We start from the raw sequence: 22,334 nt of genomic DNA, 5'->3' as shown, positions 1-22,334 counted from the left end.
AGCTTGCAGCCAGCGTGACTGAAAACAGGCATCTTGGGTAGATGCCACCTGACACCTTAGTCGGCTCCCAATCAGCGATGCCCTGGCTACCCCGGTGCCACTTCATGGGCCCATTGCATTGGGCTGCAGCCTGATCAGTTTGACTTCGCCATGAACCAGAGCAGAGGGAAAGGGCAAGCCTTTTGCAGAAGGCGGCACCTTGTGTCCAGGTGCAGCACTCAGGAAGCACTAATTGCATCAGGGATGACACAGATATGTGGGAGCCAGGTTGAGGGTCCTGGGAGGGGGCAGAGGCCCAGCAGAGGATCTGCTGCCTGATGCCCCTTCTGTACCCTCAGGTGAGCCCCTTGCCCCCAGCACTCTAGCCTCCAACTTCTTTGTAGCCATGGAGTTCTGCCTCTCCTGCCACAGGACCTTTGCACACACTGTCCATGCTGTCTAGAACCCTCTCCACCTGAACTCCCTTCAACCCAGGCCTCACCTTCTCTTTTCCACATTAAATCCCTATATGAAAAGATATGAAAAGCCCTCTGACTCCCAGCTACTTCTACTATCAGACTTAACTACAGTTGGCTGGGTGTGGTGGCTCACACCTGTAATCCCAGCACTTTGGGAGGCTGAGGTGGGGGTGGGGATCGGTTGCCTCAATAGTTCAAGATCAGCCTGGCAACATACTGAAACCTCTATAAAAAAAAAAAATCAATCAGGTGTGGTGGCACAGGCCTGCAGTCCCAACTACTGTGATATAGCTGGCCTAGAATTAGAACCAGTACAATGCCATTTTAAAATGGGAAAACTGTTTCCATTCTCCTCACAATGACTACTAGCCATGGCTTCTGTAAACTACTAAGATTACCTTGCAAAATGCAAAGAGAGGACAAGCTGCATACTTTCCCTTATCTGTAACTGCCAGAATTGCTGGCCTTTGCTTACCAAAGTAAGCACCCCCAGATAATTCCATCCTGCCGCCAAGTAACCTAAAATTATATGGACCCCACACCTGTCCAAATAATGTATAAACTAATGTTTACCTTGACCTCTGTAAACCACTTAAGTGGCAATCGGAATGACAAAAGTTCCCTGGCCCTTGGAATATCTGGAGCCCCCTCACCCTCCTCTCAGCCTAGGAGGTGATTGACAGCTTTCATTCCCATCTCTGTTCCTCACCCCCACTCCCAAGGTGGTTTTGTGGGTATAAAAAGGTCTTGTCACTCTTCTTTCTCTGCCACGGGTTGGAGAGACGTGAGTCCTCCGTGGTCGCCGGCAATAAATCCTGCAATTTGGTATACTTTTGTTCTGGTGTTGACTTTCTGTGCTAAGTTCAATGCAACACTACTCCAGAGGCTGAGGTGGGAGCGTTGCTTAAGCCCAGAAGATTGAGGCTGCAGTGAGCTATCTTCATGCCACTGCACTCCAGCCTGGGAGACAGAGCAAGACTTCATCTCCCCAAAAAGAAAAAAAAAAAATTTAGACCACAGTGACACTTGGCTGAATAATTAATTCATGTCTGTCTTCCCCACCAAGAAGGTAGTGGTTGGGCCATATTTTGTCACTGTGATATCCTCAGCATCGCTCAGGAACTGCCTGACTGCCTGGGACGGTCTTCCCCCAGATCGTTGCAGAGCTGGCTCCTCAGAATTTCGGTCTCAGCTCAAAAATCCTCATATCCTCCGCCCTCTACTTGAAGTTCCTATCACACTTATCAGCACTTGAAATCAATTACCCTGGCCACTGGTGTGTTTCTCATCTCCCTTCATGACGTGTGTAAGTTCTGCCACTGGATCCCCAGCACCAAGGACAGGCCCTGGCTCCCAGGAGGATTTATTACTACAGTATCTGTGGTCAGCCTAGAGAAACTGGCTGACCCCAGCCTGCCTGTCAGCATCTTCTAACTTTTCTCATCTCCTCCCCATTTAATGCACACTTCCAGAGTGCTCAGCCCCTGCTGACGTGAGCAATGGGCGGTGAGTCCGGCTGGGTTTCTGCCCCATGAGAAGCATTCAGCCTGGTTTGGGGGGGTGGGGCTCCCTCAGGGATGTTTGGATACCTGGGTGGAGCTTGCAGACCAGCCCCCACCTTGTGTGATTAGGGCTTTGCTAGGAAGGCCCATCTGTGCGCCGTGACCTTGGAACTCCACGTGAGACCCCTGGACCAGCAGCATCGCTTGGAAGCTTGTTGGAAATGCTGATCTCAGGTGGGACTCCAGAATTCCCAGATCTGCACCTGCACTCCCCAAATACCTCCCACCAGATGATCCGAGGGCATGGGGCAGTCTGAAGAGCACTGTGCTGGGAGCCTGGGGTCCCACCAGTAGAGACCCAGTCCTGCAATCTGAAGATGTAAGTGCCCTGAGGAGGAGTGACGGAGTGATATAAATAACACAAGGGGAGGAGACCTATTAGGTGTCCTCTCCTGACTGCAAGTTCCTGGGGCAGAAGGCCATGCTCGCACAGGGACTTTTCTAGAGGCTGTGAGTGCACCTGAATTGCATTTTGAGTGATGCTACCTGCTACGGTAAAGCCTTTGCTGGAAGGTGGGGGGAGGGGGCGAGGGTTGGGGGAGTATGTAATTGTGAGGATGAGCCTGAGTTTGGAGGCAGATGGACTGGGTTCGAGTCCCTGCTCCAGGACTTTACAGAGCTGGGCAAGCCCCTCCACCTTTCTGGTCTCAGCTTCTGCATCTGCAAAATGGGTTCTTAATCTTGTAAAGAAGCTGCTGGGAACACTCAATGAGAAAACACAGAAAAAACCCTCCTCCTTAAAGCCTGTGCAGTAGTATTTATTGTTACAGTGTTAATATTCACTCTCGGGGAATTGATTCGGGCCGCCGCCCTAGGAACCACATCTTTGTCCAGAGCCAGCTCATTTCATCTGCAGCCACCAAATGCCCTTGTGTGTCAAGGCTCGGGAGGTTCTTCTCGCTGGCCAGCCATCGGCAAGAATGCCAGACTCAGAGGTTGCCATTGCCCACAGGTTTTCTTCCCTCCATTCACAACAAGAAGAGCCTTCCAGAGCCTCAGAATGCAGAGTGGAAGTGGTGGGACCCAGGAAGCCTGGGCTCTGATGGGTGGGCCTGACTATGGACCTTCTTCTCCCTAGGTCAGAGGGGTGTGGGTGCCCCTGGAGGGAATGCTGAGGTCACATCTGGCCAAATCTTCCTGTTCTGCCAGTACCCAGCCCTGTTCAGTGACCTCAAGGTTTTGAGTCCCTGTTCTGGGGCCCTCCACGCTGGCCAGGCTGTGCAGAGATGCCCTTCTCTTCACTTTATTGGGTCCAGGTTGTCATGTGGCTTCTCCCCTCCTCTGTAGCCTGGGGTCTGAAAACAGCGTGAGAGATAGACAGAGTTCTAAAAGAAAGGTCCCACTCAGCCAAGGTCAAAGGGGCCTGGCAGAGGGGGTCAGGAAGCTGAGAGTCTACCAGACAGTGCCTTCTGCGCCCATGGGCACAGCTTTCCAAGAAGCACATCCACATTGTCCCCAGGTCCAGATGCCACATTGCCCTGCAGGGACCAAGACCACACTCTGGCTGCTCAGACAGGCATAGCAGGTCACTGTCCTGTAGCTGGCCCTTCTGTATCCTTTGACAATTAGCTTGAGCCTCTCTGCCAAGTCTCCACCTTCTGTTCTTCTTGCCCACCCTTGAAGCAGACTTGACATTTCGGGTTTTTCCAGCAGTCAGTCAAAGCTCACCCAATCTGACTGTGGAGGTTATTTTATTTTATTATTATTTTTTTTTGAGACGGAGTTTCGCTGTTGTTACCCAGACTGGAGTGCAATGGCACGATCTTGGCTCACTGCAACCTCCGCCTTCTGGGTTCAAGCAATTCTCCTGCCTCAGCCTCCCGAGTAGCTGGGACTACAGGTGCGCACCACCGCGCCCAGCTAATTTTTGTATTTTTAGTAGAGACGGGGTTTCATCTCATTGACCAGGATGGTCTTGATCTCTTGACCTCGCGATCCACCCGCCTCGGCCTCCCAAAGTGCTGGGATTACAGGCGTGAGCCACCGCGCCCGGCCTAGGTTGTTAATTTCACCATCAACCCAACCTCATGTTGAGGAACCAGCTCCAAGTGCTCACTTGGCTGCCAGGGATGGGGAGCCTCATGGGTGAAAGAGGGCTGCGATGGCATAATTTAAATCACAAGAGGCGTTTGCAGTTGCCCGTGTTGCCCCAGGTCTGCTGGCCTCCTGCTGTGAATGTTTTGGGCAATACCGTCTCTGCCAGGGACCCCCAATTGTACACATGTCCCCAGCAGGATCCAGGCTGGAAACAATGTGCCATTTCTGACAACCTGGGTGAATGTTGGTTTCAAATCATCAGCTGATTCAGGTGCTCTGCTCAATGCTGGCTCACTCTTCGAGAATAGCTGCCTGCCTGGGCACGCTGCTGTTGCTGCCTCCCGAAAGACAGATTCCGGGGTGCCAGGTCATCCAGGCTGGATGTGGCTTGGGAGTGACTTGCGGCACCAGGTTGGAGGGAGGTCTCACCTCCCCTCTCTGAGCTGTGGACTGCAGCTTCAGGACCCAGCGGATGAGGCTGGATGTCATGAAGATAATGGAATCTGGAATCTCAGCAAAGCCAAGCCACGTGCCAGAGATTCACCACCTGGGGCCCAGGATTGGAAGTGTGTCCCTTAGGAGGCCAAGCACCTACCTGTCTACCAACTAGGCATTTGGTCTCAAATAGCAAGAAAGGCCATGCTTATGTCGTTGTGGGGAAAGCCATGGTCTTCGGCATGAGAGAGGAGTACTTCTCGAGCTTGTCCCCCACAAGAGGAAACAATTTGGCAGGTTGAAGAACACACGCTTTGGTGGTTCTCAGAGGCTGTTGCGAATCTTGGAAACTCAAGCCCCAGTGCACACGGCCTCGAAGAAGGCCGAGCATCACGGTTCCAACAAGTGACTTGCTTTGATTACCCAATATGTAAGTAGAATTGCGATGCTTCCATCCTTCCCTAATCATCAGGTGGCTGTCGTCTGGTCAGTGAACTGAAGCCCAAAGGCTTGAGTTGCACTGGCTTTCAAGGCCGGGCTGATGGGATTTATGTATTTCTTGAGCCCCATTGGAGGCTTTTGGCGAGTCTGAACATTAAACATTTCTTGTCCTCCTTTTGCACGCTGCTCCAACCGAAACACAGTTGGAGAGAACTAGCTCCATGTATGTCTGTGTTGTAAATGGGAAATTGGCTACCCCGTAACTTCCCATTGTCTCCTGAGAGGTTACAAAGTGTGTTACAGATATTAGCAAGTGTTAATCCTCACAATGGCCCTGGGAGGGAACCAGAAGTATTATAGATGAAGACGTTGAGGCACAGAGAGGTGAGGCCACTGGGAAGAAGCCACACAGCTTAACAGTGGCAGGTCAAGAAAAGGGCTGGGGTTCTCCCCACCAGCACTGAATAACTTTGCTCTGTGGAGTCTGTGTCTCGGCTAGGACCTTGGTGAGCATTCCTGTGTTTCAGGTGACAGGGACATCACAGGTTTGTTGGGTTAACATGTCAAGCATTTCTCTGCCCCAGATCCCAGACTTACCACCACGCTCCATACCATTGTCACTGAGTGAAGATAATGGGGTTTAGAATCTCAACGAAATCAAGTCACAGGCCAGAGATTCACCATATGGGGCCATCGGCCATCCCTGATCTTGTCGTCCCAGTATCTTTAATATTGGTGATAGGATATCTGCATCTCCTAGAAATGTGGCTGCTAGGTCCCACCCCTACACGGATCATTCCCTGGCATCCCCTCAGTGTAGCCACTCCGGGGTGGATCAGCAAACAGCTCTTCAACACATCCACCCCCATGCGTCGCAGAGCTTTTCAGGTGAAAGGAATGACCAGCCCCCATTTTACATTCTCCCAAGAGAGATTTAGGGAGTCAGATCAGGACCCAAGTTCTTGGTCAAGGAGGGCAAGGAGGCTGCAGCGTCCCCCACCCCTGCCCTGTCCGACATCTTGGCAAGAGGCAGCACTTCCTGCACCCAGATCTGCCCGCTCTGAGTGCTGCCAGTGCACTGGGTGCTGGGGTGTGGGGTTGGGGTCCCCCCTGCTCCTTCTAGAAGGGTGTTTTGGGAAACTGTGGGCCTCTTCCCACCTTGGCAGCTCAGTTTAAGGCTCCAGGGACTGCTTGGCTGCTCCACAGTGACGGCCACTCTGAAGTGGGGCCTGCGTATCCTGGATGGAGGCGGGGCTGGACACTGTGACAGGTCCTCTGGGCCAGTCTCCAGTTGAGCAGGGAAGTCCATGGCTCACCCAAGGCAGGTGTGCTGGTGTCTTCTCTCCTGGGCGCTGTGCATCTGAAACCACAGAGTTCGTTGGAATTTTGCCCAGGAGCAGGGGACATCCTTAGCCTGCAGCCGCTATGTACAGTGGGAACGACCCCTGGGGCCATCTGGCTGCTCTTCCTTCCTGGGTCTCTCGTGATGGGTCTGGTGGAACCACCAGGTCCTTACACATTGGTGACCTCCAGGCTGTTGTAGCCTTCCAGGCGGCACTGTTCCAGCCTGCTCTGGGGGTCATCATCTCCGCAATCTTCATTTTGAAGAGAGCCATAGTCGTCATGGAAATCGGGGTCTTTGCTGCTGAAGCCCCTTCCTATCTTCCCCAGGGGCAGCTGAGAAGACAAGAATATGATCAAAGGACAGGAAGAAGAGAAACAAGAATTAAGAATTGAGGTCTGGGAAACGTCTCCCACTCTAATTGCTGTGTGACCTTGAGTAACGGCCTCTGTGTGCTCCTCCTCTTAGTAATAACACTCCCTGCTCAGGGAGACTGAGAGGAGTTTGTGAATGACCACTAGGGGAGAGTTTTGTGTCCCCACCCGGAAGGATTCAGTTGGTTGCCAAGGTTGAGGACAAATGTCGTCGGTCTAATTATTCCTGATTGAAAAAGTCTCCTTCTTCCCTCGTTGGTGGGTAAAGAGTTGAGGAAGTGTGTCCTGGAGACTACCTGTGAGAATGTCTGAGCAGGCCCGTGAGGTCTCACTGCTTTCCCAAGTCAAGGAGGAATATTCTAGATGGCCTGGTGTGGCAGAAAGAATGCGGGTTTTGGAGACTCATCGACCCAGGTTCGGATCCCTGCTCTGCCACTTCTCAGAGGTGTGACCTTGGACAAGTCACTTCCCCTCTCTGAGCCCATTTTCTCAGCTCCAAAATGGGAATAGTCATTTCTAACTCCCAAGTTTGTGGTAAAAAGCAAAGTCCCACCAGTCTGGCCAACATGGTGAAACCCTGTCTCTCCCAAAAATATAAAAATTAGCTGGGCATGGTGGCGTGCTCCTGTAGTCCCTACTACTCAGGAGGCTGAGGCATGAGAATTGCTTAAACCCAGGAAGCAGAGGTTGTAGTGAGCTGAGATCGCGCCACTGCACTCCAGCCTGAAAGACAGGGGGAGACCCTGTCTCAAAAAAAAAAAAGTAAACTCCCGTAGTAAGTGCTTAATGGATAGTAATTCTTCTTATCTCACACAGTAGGCCTTCAAAATCTCTTAACTATTATTATCACACACAGTAGCCCTTCAACATACATCTCTCTTATTGCACATATCTCTGCGTTACAGGAGTCACATTAGTGCCTTGTAACTATTTATTTGACTGCCTTTCTTTCTGGGCCAGTGATTCCCAATCTTCTTTTTTTATTATTATCATGGCTCCCTAAGGAGACCTTTAGACAGCTTCTTCCTCACTGCACCCCAGCTGTGAAATTTTAATGCCACAGACATACTACGCTCTGCTATGTACCACATGTACATTGGTGCTTTTACATAGAAAGAATAAGACTTTTTGCCACCCCCACCACTCCCTGCCACCGCCAAAACAAATTGCACTCTTTTGGGGGCAATATCAGCCCCAGTGACTAGAATGCACATTCTAGAATGTGCTTCTTAAGGGTAAAGTGGCAATGTATTCATGTTTATGAATGAATTCTTCAAACAGAAGAAGTTTTGGATTACCCAGTTCTGCCATCTGTGTCTGCGCATTTCCATGGAGGAATCTGTGTCTGTTGAAGTCTGTGCGATTGAACCTGAGCTGCACGTGTTTTTATACTGTTTGCCTGGAGTCACCACAGGTTCATCTTAGCTATTAGTGAGGTCACGGATGTCCCAGATCGATATCAGTGATTGCAGCTCAGCGTTTGGAGCTGTGCTGGAACCCTCTGGGCAGTCTGGCTAAAAGTGGGATCCACCTTGCCCCAGAGATCTCGTGCTCCAGGAGGCCATGGTGGGTCCCAGAATCTGTTCGTTCAGTAACAGGTGAGTCTGATGCAGGCAGGTGAGACCTGCACCTTGAGATCCAGGCCACTACTCAAAGCCTTGCGGGGGCCTCTGCACTGTACCTGAAGCATCGTGAAGGTTCCTTGAAGGTATATTGAAGTCATCTCTCCTGGATGCCCCCATGACCCAGCCTGGCACTCCACCTTCACAGGCCAACCCAGGAGCCATGGAGGTGCAGCCGGGAGGAGAAAAAAGACCTTTTCTGGGTCTGCAGGATGCAGGCAAATGCATCGAGGCACTTACCCGGCCAGCCTTGTACTTGAGACCGCTGCTGTTCTCCTCCTTCCCTGCCCGTGTGACGCTGGAGGCCCTGCCAGGGGGTGTTCCAAAACGCTCAGCCTCCCGGATGCCAGTGGAGCTGGGGAGAGGCCCATTTTGAGTCAGCAGGGGAGGCTCAATCACCAACCCAGAGACACAAGCACACTGGTGACAATGACCATGGCTGCTGAGACTGACTGATGACCTCCCATGTGCCATCCTTGTGCTCAGTGCTTTATAAGTGTGATTCTCACAATATGCCTGGGGCTTGGGGCTGCCAGCCCAGCATTACAGATGAGGGAAAGGAGGCCAGAGACAGCGAGCAATTTGCCCAAGATGACACAGCTATAAATGGCAGAATCAAGATCTGAACTCAGTCCTCCAAAGTCTTGCTCTTAACTCTTGCAACCCTTACTGCAAAAGACTTGAGATGAGAATCTCAGCATGGTAGCTAACTAGTTGTGCTTGGAGAAGCATGAGGAGTCTCCGTGCTTCAAATTTGCAATCTGTGTTCCCTACCTGACTTTCTACCTGAAGTTACCCCCATGACTCCCTTCTTTGTGCAAAGGCATTGAAGCTTCCATTAGAATAGGATTTAGCCAACTACAGCCTGCCTGCTGGCCAATTGCAGCTGGCAGACTGATTTGTTAAATAAAGTTTTATTGGAACTCAGCTGTGCTCATTTACTTACATGTTGTCTATGACAGCTGTCTTGCTATAAGGACAGAGTTGTAGACTTTTGACAGAGATCATTCTCTGGCCTTTCACAGAAAAAGTCTGCATATTGATGCTGTGGATAAAGAGAGTCGGGGCAAGAGGCCCAGCCAGGAGCCAGACTCTCCACAGAGGTAGAATCATTAAAAGAAATGAAACCTCTAGGCCGGGTATGGTGGCTCATGCCTGTAATCCCAGCACTGTGGGAAGCCATGCGTGTGGATCACTTGAGGCCAGGAGTTCAAGACCAGCCTGGTCAACATGGTGAAACCCCATCTCTGCTAAAAGTACAAAAAGAATTAGTTGGGCATGGTGGTGAACACCTGTAATCCCAGCTACTCTGAAGCTAAGGTTGAACCTCAGGAGAATCCCTTCAACCCTGGAGGTGGAGGTTGCACTGAGCCAGGTTCGCAGTGGCACTGCTCTCCAGCCTGGGCTACAGAGTGAGACTCTGTCTCAAAAAAAAAAAAAAAAAAAAAAAAAAGGCCTGGTGCGGTGGCTCACACCTGTAATCCCAGCACTTTGGGAGGCCAAGGCAGGTGGATCACAAGATCAAGAGATCGAGACCATCCTGGTCAACATGGTGAAACCCCGTCTCTACTGAAAAATACAAAAAAAATTAGCTGGGCATGGTGGCGCGTGCCTGTAATCCCAGCTACTCGGGAGGCTGAGGCAGGAGAATTGCCTGAACCCAGGAGGCGGAGGTTGCAGTGAGCCGAGATTGCGCCATTGCACTCCAGCCTGGGTAACAAGAGCGAAACTCCGTCTCAAAAAAAAAAAAAAAAAAAGAAACTTCTAGCATCTTTTAAGCTGCCTCAGAGAAGTTCTTCTTCTGGGGCAAATTTTGCTGAGAAAGTTCCAGGGAGGGGAGTGGTGTATAGGAGACAGCACTGATTGAATGGAAAGGGAGCCACATTCTCAAACCCACGGATTCCACAGGCTTCCACGTAACAGGGAGGCCCTTGCTCAATGGTGGGTCAGGAAATGAGATCTTCATGAATACCCTCTCTCCTCTACCTGGAGACGAAATTCTCCAGGTCCAGTGAGGAAGCAGTTCTAATGACAGAAGCCACAGAATCTGCCATGTTGCCCAGGCTAGTCTCGAACTTCTGGGCTCAAGTGATCTACTGGCCTCGACCTCCCCAGGTGCTGGGATTACAAGCCTGAGCCACTGTGCTTGGCCAGCCCTGGTCTTAACAAGCTATCCCCTGCATAGAAAGTGGGTGCCTTTCTGTAGACAAAGAGGTATGGAGTGATCTTGGCCCCCACTGTGCCAAAATATTCTCCCTCATTTTTTTCCACCGTGGCTGAAATCCCCCGCCCCGCCCCAATCTAGGCCTTCGGATTAAATCCCATGAAAACACAAAAGCCCCAGGGGATAAGCCAAGCACAGGGCTAAGGTCTTTGGAAGGTTTGAACTGACCTATTAAGTATTTCTAGTCACTTAGACCTCGAGGAAATGGTACGTTGGAAGGAGACCTTTTGATGAGGGAACGTTGTGGAGAACGGGGCATCTCACTGGAATCTCCTGAGTCAACATAGGGCATCCCAGGCACTAAATAGGCATTGTGGTACAGGAAGGAAGGTTAGGGGATGGGAGCCAGCCTCTGCCAGCTGGGCCAGCTGAGTGTTGAGTCTCAACCCATTAGCCAAGGATTTACAAGGCCAGAGAGGTGTAAGATGCTGTAGTGGGGGAAAATGAATGGGAAGGAAAGAGTACTCATGGGCCACCCCCATGTGCTGGCACACTGTCAGCTCCTCACCACAGTGGCTCAGTAAACCCTCTGCAAAGCCGTGGGAAGAAGAAGTGATCATCCCCATTGCAAGCTGAAAAAACTGCGACTCAGAAAGGGTAAGGTTCTTGCCTCAAAGACTGGATAAAGAAAATGTGACACATATACTCCATGGAATACTATGCAGCCATAAAAAGCATGGGTTCATGTCCTTTGCAGAAACATGGATGAAGCTGGAAACCATCATTCTCAGCAAGCTGACACAAGAACAGAAAACCAAACACCTCATGTTCTCACTCATAAGTGGGAATTGAACAATGAGGACGCATGGACCCAAGGAGGGGAACATCACACATGGGGGCATGTTGGGGGGTGGGGGGCTAGGGGAGGGAGAGCATTATGAGAAATACCTAATGTAGATGATGGGGTGATGGATGCAGCTAACCACCATGGCACGTGTATACCTATGTAACAAACCTGCATGTTCTGCACATGTGCCCCAGAACTTAGAGTACAAGAAAAAAAAATGCAGCCTCAAAGACCCCACTGGGCCCCATGACACACAGGCCCACACCTCTGGGCACTGAGCTGACCCAGTGTCTGGAGTCTGGGCTCACATTTCAGGGATGGTCTGAGGGTGGAGTGGGGCAGAATCTCATACAAGCTCAATGTGTCCTTCCACCACCATTTGGGTGGCCTGCTGAGTGACCGGAGAATAAATGTTTTCCATCGCCCCTGTCTTGGGAAGTCTGTCAGCCAAGGAGGTGGAACAGGTGACAAGGTTCTTTTATTCTGTGTTGGAGGGTCAAGTCTATTTGAGTTTGTAATGGAATTGTTCTTCTCCATTGGAATGCTAATGAGAATGCTGGAGCAAATTGACAGGAGACTCCCGTGCAGCTATTCCAGAGGAAATTGTTGACTGCTTGGAGATTCTTCTGTCTCCAGATGAAGGCAGGGGCAGAAGCTGTCAGTTACTGAGGGCATCTATGCATCAAACAGGCTGCATACACTTTGCCTCACTGAACCTTTGTAACAAAGCTACAAGGTCGGTATGAGTCACCTGCCCTATTACAGAGGAAGAAACTGAAGCTCAGAGAGGTAAAACCACTTGCTCATGTTCAACACAGCAAGAAAGCGGTGATGCTGGGACTCGAAGCCACATTGCAGCCATTACCCTGCAGAGGAGGAACGGGAGGCAGCAGTTGTGGGGCTAGGGCTGGGTTTGGAATAAATCGCTTTTTATATTATTGGGTGTCTTTTGATGTACTGGTCCCTTTGCCAATTGCTTTATGTATTGTCTTACCTCATCTTGCTATCTTTGGGTGGCAGATACTGATTACCATACTCATTTTGCAAATGAGGCGAGTAGGGTTCAGAGAAGTTAAGTAACTTGCCCAACGTCACACAGCGGGGATTGGTGCTGCTGGGGTTTGAACCTGGGTTGCCTGGGGCTAGCTAGAGTGCCACAAGGTGTTCTGGATGGGTTTATGTCTTCACTTAGATGTCTATGAAACTAGTCTTGACTGGATGGAAGACAAAGCCTTTCTTGGATGAGCAGAGACCCTCAGAGCTCTATTAAAAGAAGGGAAAGAGAGAAAACCTGGAGTGGGAGCAGGCCCTGGGCTGGAACTCCACACCATCCACCTGTGAGGGCTTCTCCCCTCTCTGTAAGCTTCCTGAGGACAGGACATGGGTCACTCCAAAGCCTGTGCACAGCAGGTGTTCAATGACTGCGCGGGGTAGCTTTCATGGCAAAAGGGGCGCTATTCTAGCCTAGATCCCAGGAGAGAGAAATCAGTTCCATAAAGAGTTTCTGACTAGTAGTCTGTATGTCCTGTCCCTGACTGTTTTAGTGACTGGACCTATTGCCTTCAAGGCACAGGTGGGGACTGATCACGAATTTTCATCGAAATGTTTGTTTTGGCTCCTCCAGTTCCCTGGCAATTGGGATACCCCTGCTCCTCGTGGTATTCTTCCTGCCCACTAAGGACCTGGTTTTATTCTCCAGGCCCTTAATGCACAGTCCTGTGACTGACACATTGTTGGTGCCAGACCAAGGTTTATTGGGAGATGCAGGAAGTCAGTATGTGTCAAAGCAGATACCGTGAGACCGTGGCAGAGACTTCTCCTTGGCGCCTTTGGGTCACGTGCATTGACAAAGTGGTGGGAGGAGGCTGGAGATGACGTCATATTGGGACCCATAAGCTCTTGGTGAATGTGGACATGGGCTAAGTCATTTCCCTCTTATCTTGTCATTGGGAGGTTCTTTGCTTTCATCTCATTCTTGAAGGAGTCCCTGCCCTACAAAAACATAAGAACCCACCCTACTTGTCCCCAGCAGTCCCTTCTCTGGTGCTCCCTGACTAGTCTTAGACAGTCCTGAACACACCGGTCACCCCATGGGTGGTTAAGGGTTTCATCAGATTCATGAATGCCTGCTAATATTTAGCTAGAGCCACCTTTCCAGGGCTCAGAAAAGTCTGTTACAGCTCATGTGGCTCCAGAAGGGAGGTTAGGGGAAGCGGATGATTCTGAGGAGAAAAGCCTTTTTCCTCGGTCTTTTGATTCATCGCTTCTGGAAGAGGGTTTTGTTTTTGTTTTTTCTGTTTTGTAGAGACGGACCCTTGCTCTGTTGCCCAGGCTAGAGTGCAGCAGCAGAATCATAGCTCACCGAAGCCTCACACTCTTGGGCTCAAGTCACCCCCCGCCTCAGCCTCCTGAGTAGCTGGGATCGTATGGGGCACTCCCCCAACCACCCCCAGCTAGTTTTTAAAATTTCTAGTAGAGACAAGGTCTCCCTATGCTGCCCAGGCTGATCTTGAACTCCTGAGCTCAAGCAATCCTCCTGCCTCAGCCTCCCAAAGTGCTGAGATTGTAGGCATGAGCTACCATGGCTGGTCTGAAATAGAGTTCTTATCAAACACTGTCTCCATAAGAACCACCCCAAAATTCTAAAAATGTAGATCCCCATGCTCTGCCAGCTGATACTGGTCCTGCAAATCTGAGATAGGACCAGGGAATCTGCATTTTACAACAGCATCAATGATTCTGCTGCAGGGGTCTGTGGTCCTCACTTTGAGAACAGCTTGGGTGTCAGCCTGCCAGTGGGGAAGAGCAGTGCGGGACACCTGGGCCCTGCCATACACACACAATTTTTTCTTAAGCCTCAGTTTCTCCACCTGTATAACATGGGGAGTGGCCCAGCTGCTCCCTAAGGCCCCGTGTGGTTTGGGGGTTTAGCACTCAGGCCTGAGTTAGAGAGCCCTAGGGTCACATCTGGGCTCTGACAACAAAATCAACAAACCTTTAGATAGGCTGGAAAAAAAAAAGGACAACACTCAAACTCAGATCACTAAAACCAGGAGCGAGTGAATGAGTGACAGAATATGACTATGAGCATTATAGAAATAAGAGGCGTTGTAAGATAACAATTATGTCATCAACTGCATGCCACCAAATTAGATAACGCAGACAAAATGGACACATTTCTAGAAAGATATAAGCTACTGAAACTGCCTCAAGAAGAAATAGAAAATCGGAATAGACCACTAACGAGTGAGGAGATTGAATTAGAAGTCAAAAAGCTTCCCAGAAAGAAAAGCCTAGGACCAGAGGGCTTCTGTAATGCAAAGCACCATGATGCAAAGAATAAGTGGGAGGCAGGAAGTGATGGGCCAGGATGGGGAGCTGGACCATCTGCTTCCAAAGCCCTGAGCTGCTGTACTGTACCCAGCAGCCCACACCACCGGAGCCCGGCCTGTGCTCACTTAGCTGGGTGGAAAATGGCGCTCATCTCCTCCGCCAGGTGTCTCCGGAGGATGTGTTTCCCACTGGGGATGCCCAGGGCTGTGGCCATGGCCTCAGCGTTGAACGTTGGCTCCAGCACCAGCACAGCCCCATGGACACCGCTGTTGGTCAGGTTGTCTGCGTACTCCTGGGGGCAAAGGCAGAGGGCTGGTTAGTCTGCAGGAGCCATGCTGCTGGCCTGAGGGGGCTGCAGTTTTAAGTGGGACTCTGTCCCCAACAGCAAGGGCTTGACTCCCTGGGGACCAGTTAATTTGATGGTGAAGAGAAACCCCTCCCCCATTTTTTTAGAACCACAAGGGCAGGGACCACCTATTACTGAGATGGCCCCTGACCCTAGCAGGAAGTCATCAATATTTATTAAAGAATCTCAACCCCAACTTGCTTAGGAGAGTGGGGCTGGCTCAGCCTCCCTGCCCCATGTGAGAAAAGCATCATGGGTAAGCAGTTCTCTCTTCCTGAGTGACAAGAGGCAGGTAATTCTTGCTGGGCCTGGGTTAAGATGCCCCAGCCCACACAAAGGGGATATTAATTTGTGTGGGATTTGCCTATAGATTTGCATGTGATCTGCATATTGATTTGCATGGGATTTTCATATTGATTGCATGCAGATTTGGATGGGATTTGCATATGGCCAAGAACCAGCCCGGCTCCCACCATCAACCTCACCTTCAGGTCAATGTCTCGAACCCACTTGAGCACCCGCTGGTTGGTCCACACCACAGGGTCAGTGTTCTGCATCTCGCAGCGGGCTCGGCGCTCCTGGAGGGCCTTGTGGGGAGACAGTGGGTCAGTCAGAGGGACAAGGGGACACACAGAGGCCACGTGTAGAGTGGGGGCCCATTGCACCTCTTTTTTCCTGAGATGGAGTCTTGCTCTGTCGCCCAGGCTGGAGTGCAGTGGTGCGATCTTGGCTCACTGCAACCTCAACCTCTGCCTCCCAGGTCAAGCAATTCTCCTGCCTCAGCCTCCAGAGTAGCTGGGATTACAGGTGCCCACCATCACACCTGGCTACTTTCTTTTTGCACTTTTAGTAGCAATGGGGTTTCACCATGTTGGCCAGGCTGGTCTCGAACTCCTGACCTTGTTTGTGATCTACCCACCTCGGCTGCCCAAAGTGCTGGGATTACAGGCGTGAGCCACCAGGCCTGGCCCCTGCACTTCTTTTTACATGTAACTGCTGTGATCTCCTACAACTGCCTCCTCAGCAAACTGAGGCCTGGGGCGAGGGCCCATGTCCTTGTCACTCCTTGTCCTCGGCATGGCATGGAGAAGGCACTGCTGCTTTCTTGCTCCACACCGAAAGCTCCAACTTTGCCCAGAGCCACACAGCAGCACATCTTGGAGTCAGAATGAAAACCCATGTGGCTGATTCCAAGTCCTCCCTCACCACCTCACCGCCATATCACAGGCTTCCTGGGTCCCACAGGGAGTGACCCCAGTGCCATGCACACAGTAGGTACACAGCAAATGTTTTCCAGTGGGTGTTTGAGAAGGGGGACAAAGGACTGGTTGGCCCCCTCTTCTGTTCCTCTTCTCCTGACCTTGAATTGCTTGGGCTCTGACATCACTCTACCTGGACTCAGTGCCACAGGGCCCAGCAGCTCAGGCCCCTGGTGACCTCTGCAGCACCCGCTTCACCACTCCCCACCTCAAAGCCAGCACCCCACCCAACAGGACTCTGCTGCCATGGATCAGTCCTCTGGGCCTTTGCCATGCTGTTCCCTCTGCTGGGTTGCTTTTCCCCTCATGTCTTCTATTGATTCCTGGGCTCCTCCTTCAGATCTCAGTTTACTCATTGCTATCTCTGGGGAGCTGTCCCTGAGTCTGCTCTTTTTTTTTTTTTTTTTTTTTTTGAGACAGTTTCGCTCTTGTTACCCAGGCTGGAGTGCAATGGCGCGATCTCGGCTCACCGCAACCTCCGCCTCCTGGGATCAAGCAATTCTCCTACCTCAGCCTCCTGAGTAGCTGGGATTACAGGCACGTGCCACCATGCCCAGCTAATTTTTTTGTGTTTTTAGTAGAGACGGGGTTTCACCATGTTGACCAGGATGGTCTCAATCTCTTGACCTCGTGATCCACCTGCCTCGGCCTCCCAAAGTGCTGGGATTACAGGCGTGAGCCACTGCACCCGGCCTCTTTTATACATAAATAACAAACATTTAAAACATTTTAAAATTTATTTTTATTTTTTTGTTGGTATGCATAGTAGGTGTGTCTTCTGTAGTGTTCATAAAGCCCCGGGCTTCCCTCATTGGGACAATGTCCCACAATATTGGCACCACCCACTTCCTTGTGGTTCTCTCTGATAAGCAGGGAGCTCTCCAAGGATGAGGGCTCCCATTTCCCTTGCCCTGAGCACAGCGCCTGCCTCATGCCCAGTAGGGGGTTGTTGGAAGGAAGGCAGGCAGGAGAGAGGATGTTGCTGGCTGGCTGGATGATGGATGGATAGGTAGAGGGATGGACAGATGATCAATAGACAATGGATGGCTGGATGATGGGTGGATGGGTGACAGATGAATAGATCGGTGGTGGGTGGACAGATGAACAGACAGTAGATGCCAAGGGGAGGGGTGAGCAGGGGAAGGTGCCCCCACCCTGTGCCCTGGTCCTCACCTCCCTGCTGAAGTTCACTTGGTACAGCAGCTCGATCCCCAGCAGGATGCTGACCTGGTGGAATTTCTTGGACACGTTCAGGTGCTTCTCCAGGTCTCGCTTCATCAGGGAATTCAGCATCCGCCCATCAACCAGGTGGTTCTGGAAGGCCTGGGAGTACTGGGACAGACCGATGTCATTCAGCCAGGCCTTGGCCACCCAGTGATGGTCCAGCTCGGCAGCTTTGGACAGGCTGGGGAGGAGACACCACCAGAGAGTGGATGGGTGGGGAAAGGCGGCAGAAACAGAGGGACGGGTGGAGATGCAGAGAGAAGAAAAGCAATGGGGAAGGGGAGGACTGAGAGAGCCATAGAGACAGACATGGACAGGGATGGAGCCGAGAGATCGAGAGGAAAAAAGAGAACAAAGACAGAGCAGAGATGGGGAGAGAGGTGGATGGAAGAGGAAGACAGAGAGAGAGAAAGGGACGGGGAGAGAAGGGACACAGAAAGAGAGAACCAAAAGAAAGAAGCAGAGGGAGATGGAGAACAAAGAGGAAGAGGCAGAAAGAGAGAAAGAGAGGCAGAAAGAGAGAGAGAGACAAAGAGAGAGAGGCAGAAAGAGAGAGAGAGAGACTCAAGGGATCAACAGAAAAACACAAACAAACTGAAGGGAACAGGAAGAGAAAATCCGAGAATCCCACATGCAGATGCAGTGAGGGTGAGAAGGCACAGGGGTGGGGAGCAGAAGGGCCATGTGCGGCGGGAGGCAGCACCTCTGGGGACCCCGCCCCTCTGCCTAAGCCCCCCTCATTTCCCTGGGGGCCTCCACAGCATCCCCAAGACCCATAAAGCTTGGGCTTGGCCTACTCGATTGGCACATCCCTCCCCAGCGCTCTGTGGTCTGTTCCCCTGTTTTGGGGTTGTTGGGTGTCCCTTCAGGTGCGCCAGACAGTCCCGATCGTGCATGAAGAAGGCACTGCTGCCGTCCTTGCTCTACAGATGGGACGCTCTGACTTTGCCTAGAGCCACACAGTGGCCCATCTTGGAGTCAGAATTAAAGTCCACGTCTGGCTGATTACGAACCCTCTGTCTTACCACTGCACTGCCGGGTCTCAGATTCCCCTGTGCCCCACATATCAATGACCCCTGTACCATGTATACAGCAGGTGCACAAGTGCTTGAATTTTTAAGCCGGTGGGGTGTCTGTGCATGGCTGTCATTCCTCCGCCAGCCACACAGTGGCAGCCTTGCAGAAGGAATGAGGACTACTGCATCACACCTGCAAGGGACTGCAAAATGCCCCAGGCTTGACAGGTGGGAGAGCACTGGTCTAAACTGGAGCCACAGGGGGCCACAAATCGATCAGTACATGAAAGGGAAAGTGGTAGGCTTGCAAAACCACTCCACTTTGCTCCTGGGGCAGCAGCCAGAGATGGCTGGGCATGCCACCCTCCTGCTGAGGGTCCTGGGTGGGTTCTCTCTGTCCTTCCTGCCTTTATGCCTATGCATTGAGCATCGCCTGATCGCCCTGCTGGGGTACATGCTGCTATATAATGCGCTCCTTTTCCTTCCTAACCCCTCCCCTCTTTCTCTGGGCACTCTTGGCTCTGTATTACCTATTGCCAGGGCTCTGGAAGGCAACCTTGAGGGAGGACTCCCAAACTCACCACTCTCTTCTGAGCATCTAAGCTCTGAGCTCTTTTCTGAGCTCCTCTTTCCTCTCTCAGCCTCTAACTGCCCTATCGATGCCTCCTGGCTGTCACAGACGTGTCATACTTAATGGCTCAGCTGTTCCCCTTCACTGTCACTGTCACCAGGGGCCCTTCTCTGTCACCCAGCTCCCAAGCTGGGAGCCCGTCCTTGTCTATCAGTCACTCTGGTCAGTGCATCCTCTGTCCCCTTCTCGCCTGTCCAAGCTCTAAGCCGCAGCCATCTCTGGTGTGGGTTTCTGCCACTGTCCCTGACTGCCCCCTGTTTCTTGCCTTAGCTTCCCTTCTATTCCACACTCCCCAGGACTGTCAGGGGGTCCTTTAAAAATGTCAATCTGATTATGCACTCCCCTGCCTAACACTCCATGGCTTCCCTTTGCAAGAATAAAATTGGAAGTCCTTTGAGTGTTCCACGAGGGTCATCCGCACTGACCCTGGCTGACTTCCCCTCTCCCAACGCACATGGGGCTCAGGCTCTGGGGGGCTGTTTCCTGGAGGCACTGACCTCTTCACCCCCCACTCCCCTCCCCAACCCAGGACTCACTCCTCCTCACCCCTTGGGCATCAAATCTCCCTGTCCTCTGAATCTGCGGTCTAAAACTGCCCCCAAGTCTGCTCACTGTCCCTAGCGCTTTCCTTCAACGCTCTAATCACACATTGAATCTTAGCAATTAACTGGTGTGTCCACTCGTTTATTTTCTCTCTTCCCCACCTTAGCAGATAAGCTCTGCCAGTACAGAAACTGTTCAGTGCCAAACAGCGCAGTGCTACGGCACAGTAGGCACTGATGGAATGCTTGCTGGAAGAATGGCTAAGAGAAGGGTGGGCCCCCAGCTTGGCTTCACTCTCCTTCCCTCTGCCCCTTGGCCTCCCAGAACCACTTGGGTCCACCGGGGGCCCCTTGTCTCCTGGCCTGTTCTTCACCCCACGCTCTTCCCCTGGTGAGCTCCTATGGACTCCGCAGAGATGTCTGATCTCCTGGAAGCCTTTGAAGATGCCATGCTGGGTCTCTGCGCCCGAAGCCCCTGAAAGTTCACCCTTCTCTGTGCCATCCCTTCTCAGTTCCCATCCCTGGACCAGTCACACTGTGGTTCACGGCTATGCATCTGGCCAGCTGCCTCACTGGACAGTCAGCTCCTGGAGGGCAGGACTGGGGGTGGCTTATCTGTGAATGTCCAGGGCCCCTTCAGACTCAGAGTTCAGCTCACCAGTGTTTGTTTCACAGTTTAATGTGTGGATGATGGAGCAGGGCTGGGTGGGTGGGGCATTTGCCCCAGTCCACCTGGAGGCCGCCCAGCTGGAGCTCCTGAACTGGAACCTTCTGGCCCAAGACAACCTCCCTTCTAGGATGAAAAGGTCCTGGGGCAGTACCCCTCCCAGCCCCTCAAGGACCAGGCTCAGCCTTGTTACAGGAGGACCGGAGGTGGGGCCCACAGCCCTCTGAATCAGATGCCACTGGGCCAGGTTTGTCACTGATGGAGACTAGAATGGACTCCCCTCCTCTCTGGAGCAAGAGTTTGCTCAGCAAATCAGTGGTGCAACAAGAGTTGGGGTGGGGAGCTGGGGAGGGGGCACCCCACTTAACCTACTCGGGAGAGGCCCATCCATAATCTGCCATCTCCGTCTGCATGTCCACAATTAATGTGCTCCTGCCCTTCAGAAATGTTCTCTTTTCATTAACGTTGTCCCCGTGGGGCCCCAGCTTGGCAATACGTTGCCAGCTGTTGGTTTGAGCTATTTATTGTAAGAGCCCAAGTCGAAAAAAAAGGATGATTTTAAAAGAAATTCAGACATTTTATAAAATTTGTCACTGCCCCGTCCCTGAACTGGAGCCAGATTAGTCTCTGAAATCCGAGAACAGGCACAAAATTTAGATATCGTCTGGGTCATGGCACAGCACGGCACATGGGGGGCTGTTCTGGCTCTGTTATTTTTAGCTCTGGGAGCTTGAACCTCTGGGTCTCTGTTTTTTCCTCTGTAAAATGGGGGAGAATCGTGTTTGCCTCACGGAGCTGTAGGGACTAAAAGAGTGGAGAATGCAAAACCCCTAACACAGGGTCTGGGACACACCTGGTGTTCCATAAATAGTAGGAGGAAGAGCTGTCACTGTTCTTGTTTTTAACACAAAGGCAGCACGGGATCCCGAAAAGGCAATGGCTTTGAAGTCAGGTCTTTTATGGTATGACTTTCTGCTCATCATTTCTCTGCACCCAATTGTCTTCATTTTTTTTTTGTTTTTTGAGATGGAGTTTCGCTCTTGTTGCCCAGGCTGGAGTGCAATGACATGATCTCCACTCACGGCAACCTCCGCCTCCTGGATTCAAGCAGTTCTCCTGCCTCAGCCTCCCCATAGCTGGGATTACAGGCACCTACCACCACGCCTGCTGATTTTTGTATTTTTAGTAGAGACAAGGTTTCACCATATTGGTTAGGCTGGTCTAGACCTCCTGATGTCAGGTAATCTGGCTGCCTCAGCCTCCCCATAGCTGGGATTACAGGCGTGAGCCACTGTACTCTGTCTTCTCCATCTTTAAAATGGGAATAAGCATGTCTACGCTGCATTGATGGGAGGATAAATAAAATGATATCCATAAGGTGGTGATGATAGGTTGGCAAAGGGGTTGCTGGGTTTTGTCACTGGTATTTTGTAGATAAAGAGACCAGTCCCAGAGAGGGCAGCATCTTCCCCAATGGGCACATAAGACGCCATGGCTGAAAATGTTCTTGAAGATGAACTCACTTGGAGTTCTTACCCCCAAATCCATGGACCCCTGAAAGTGGGTGGGCCAGAGGGTCCCACTCACCAACCCAATGCAGTGAAAAGCTGTGAAGTTTTGAGTATTTCTTCCAGAGAAAGTGTCAAAAGCTCTCGTTAGATTCTCTCAAGTGGCCATAAGCCTCCAAAGTTTAAAAACCACTGTCCTAATTTAACTCCCTTCATTTCCCAGGTGGGAAACAGTCCCAGAGAGGGCAAGATCAGGTGAAAAACTGGAGACAGGCCAGACTCCCACTGGGAATAAAAAACTCGAAATAAGGACTTTGCCTCCTCCAGGAAGCCCTGGGGGTGTCTAAGCATGGGGTCCATGATCCCTGGCACCACAGACTCCTGCTTCCTGGAGGTTACAGGGTGCCACTGTTAGGGATTAAATGTCCCCCCCAACCCAATCCATACGCTGAAATCCTAACCTTCCACGTGGTGGTATTTGGGGCTGGGGCCTTTGGGAGTGACTGGATGAGGCTGTGGGGTGCCC

General features: G+C 51.5%; 1 protein-coding gene across 4 annotated transcripts in view; it reads right to left on the bottom strand.

Moving 5' to 3' along the window:
• Nucleotides 1–2,762: 2,762 nt before the first annotated feature.
• KAZN (kazrin, periplakin interacting protein) overlaps nucleotides 2,763–22,334 on the bottom strand; it is a 1,282,700-nt gene continuing 1,263,128 nt past the window's right edge. For 3 of the 4 annotated variants that reach the window (XM_035252956.3, XM_035252958.3, XM_035252961.3), the window contains 6 exons: nucleotides 17,394–17,625; nucleotides 15,447–15,548; nucleotides 14,741–14,907; nucleotides 8,512–8,626; nucleotides 6,450–6,610; nucleotides 2,763–6,293 (listed from right to left, as the gene is read on the bottom strand). In XM_035252956.3, coding sequence (XP_035108847.2) covers nucleotides 6,101–6,293; nucleotides 6,450–6,610; nucleotides 8,512–8,626; nucleotides 14,741–14,907; nucleotides 15,447–15,548; nucleotides 17,394–17,625 — 970 coding nt within the window. In that variant the 3' untranslated portion in view covers nucleotides 2,763–6,100. Of the gene's footprint in view, nucleotides 6,611–8,511; nucleotides 8,627–14,740; nucleotides 14,908–15,446; nucleotides 15,549–17,393; nucleotides 17,626–22,334 lie in introns of all 4 variants that reach the window. The other variant, XM_035252957.3, reaches the window with a different exon arrangement.

Source organism: Callithrix jacchus, chromosome 7 (genome assembly GCF_049354715.1).
Source record: "Callithrix jacchus isolate 240 chromosome 7, calJac240_pri, whole genome shotgun sequence".
In the NCBI taxonomy this organism is placed as follows: Eukaryota; Metazoa; Chordata; class Mammalia; order Primates; family Cebidae; genus Callithrix; species Callithrix jacchus.
The sequence above is the reverse complement of the archived record's forward strand: the minus strand, read 5'-3'. Positions and strand labels throughout refer to the sequence as shown.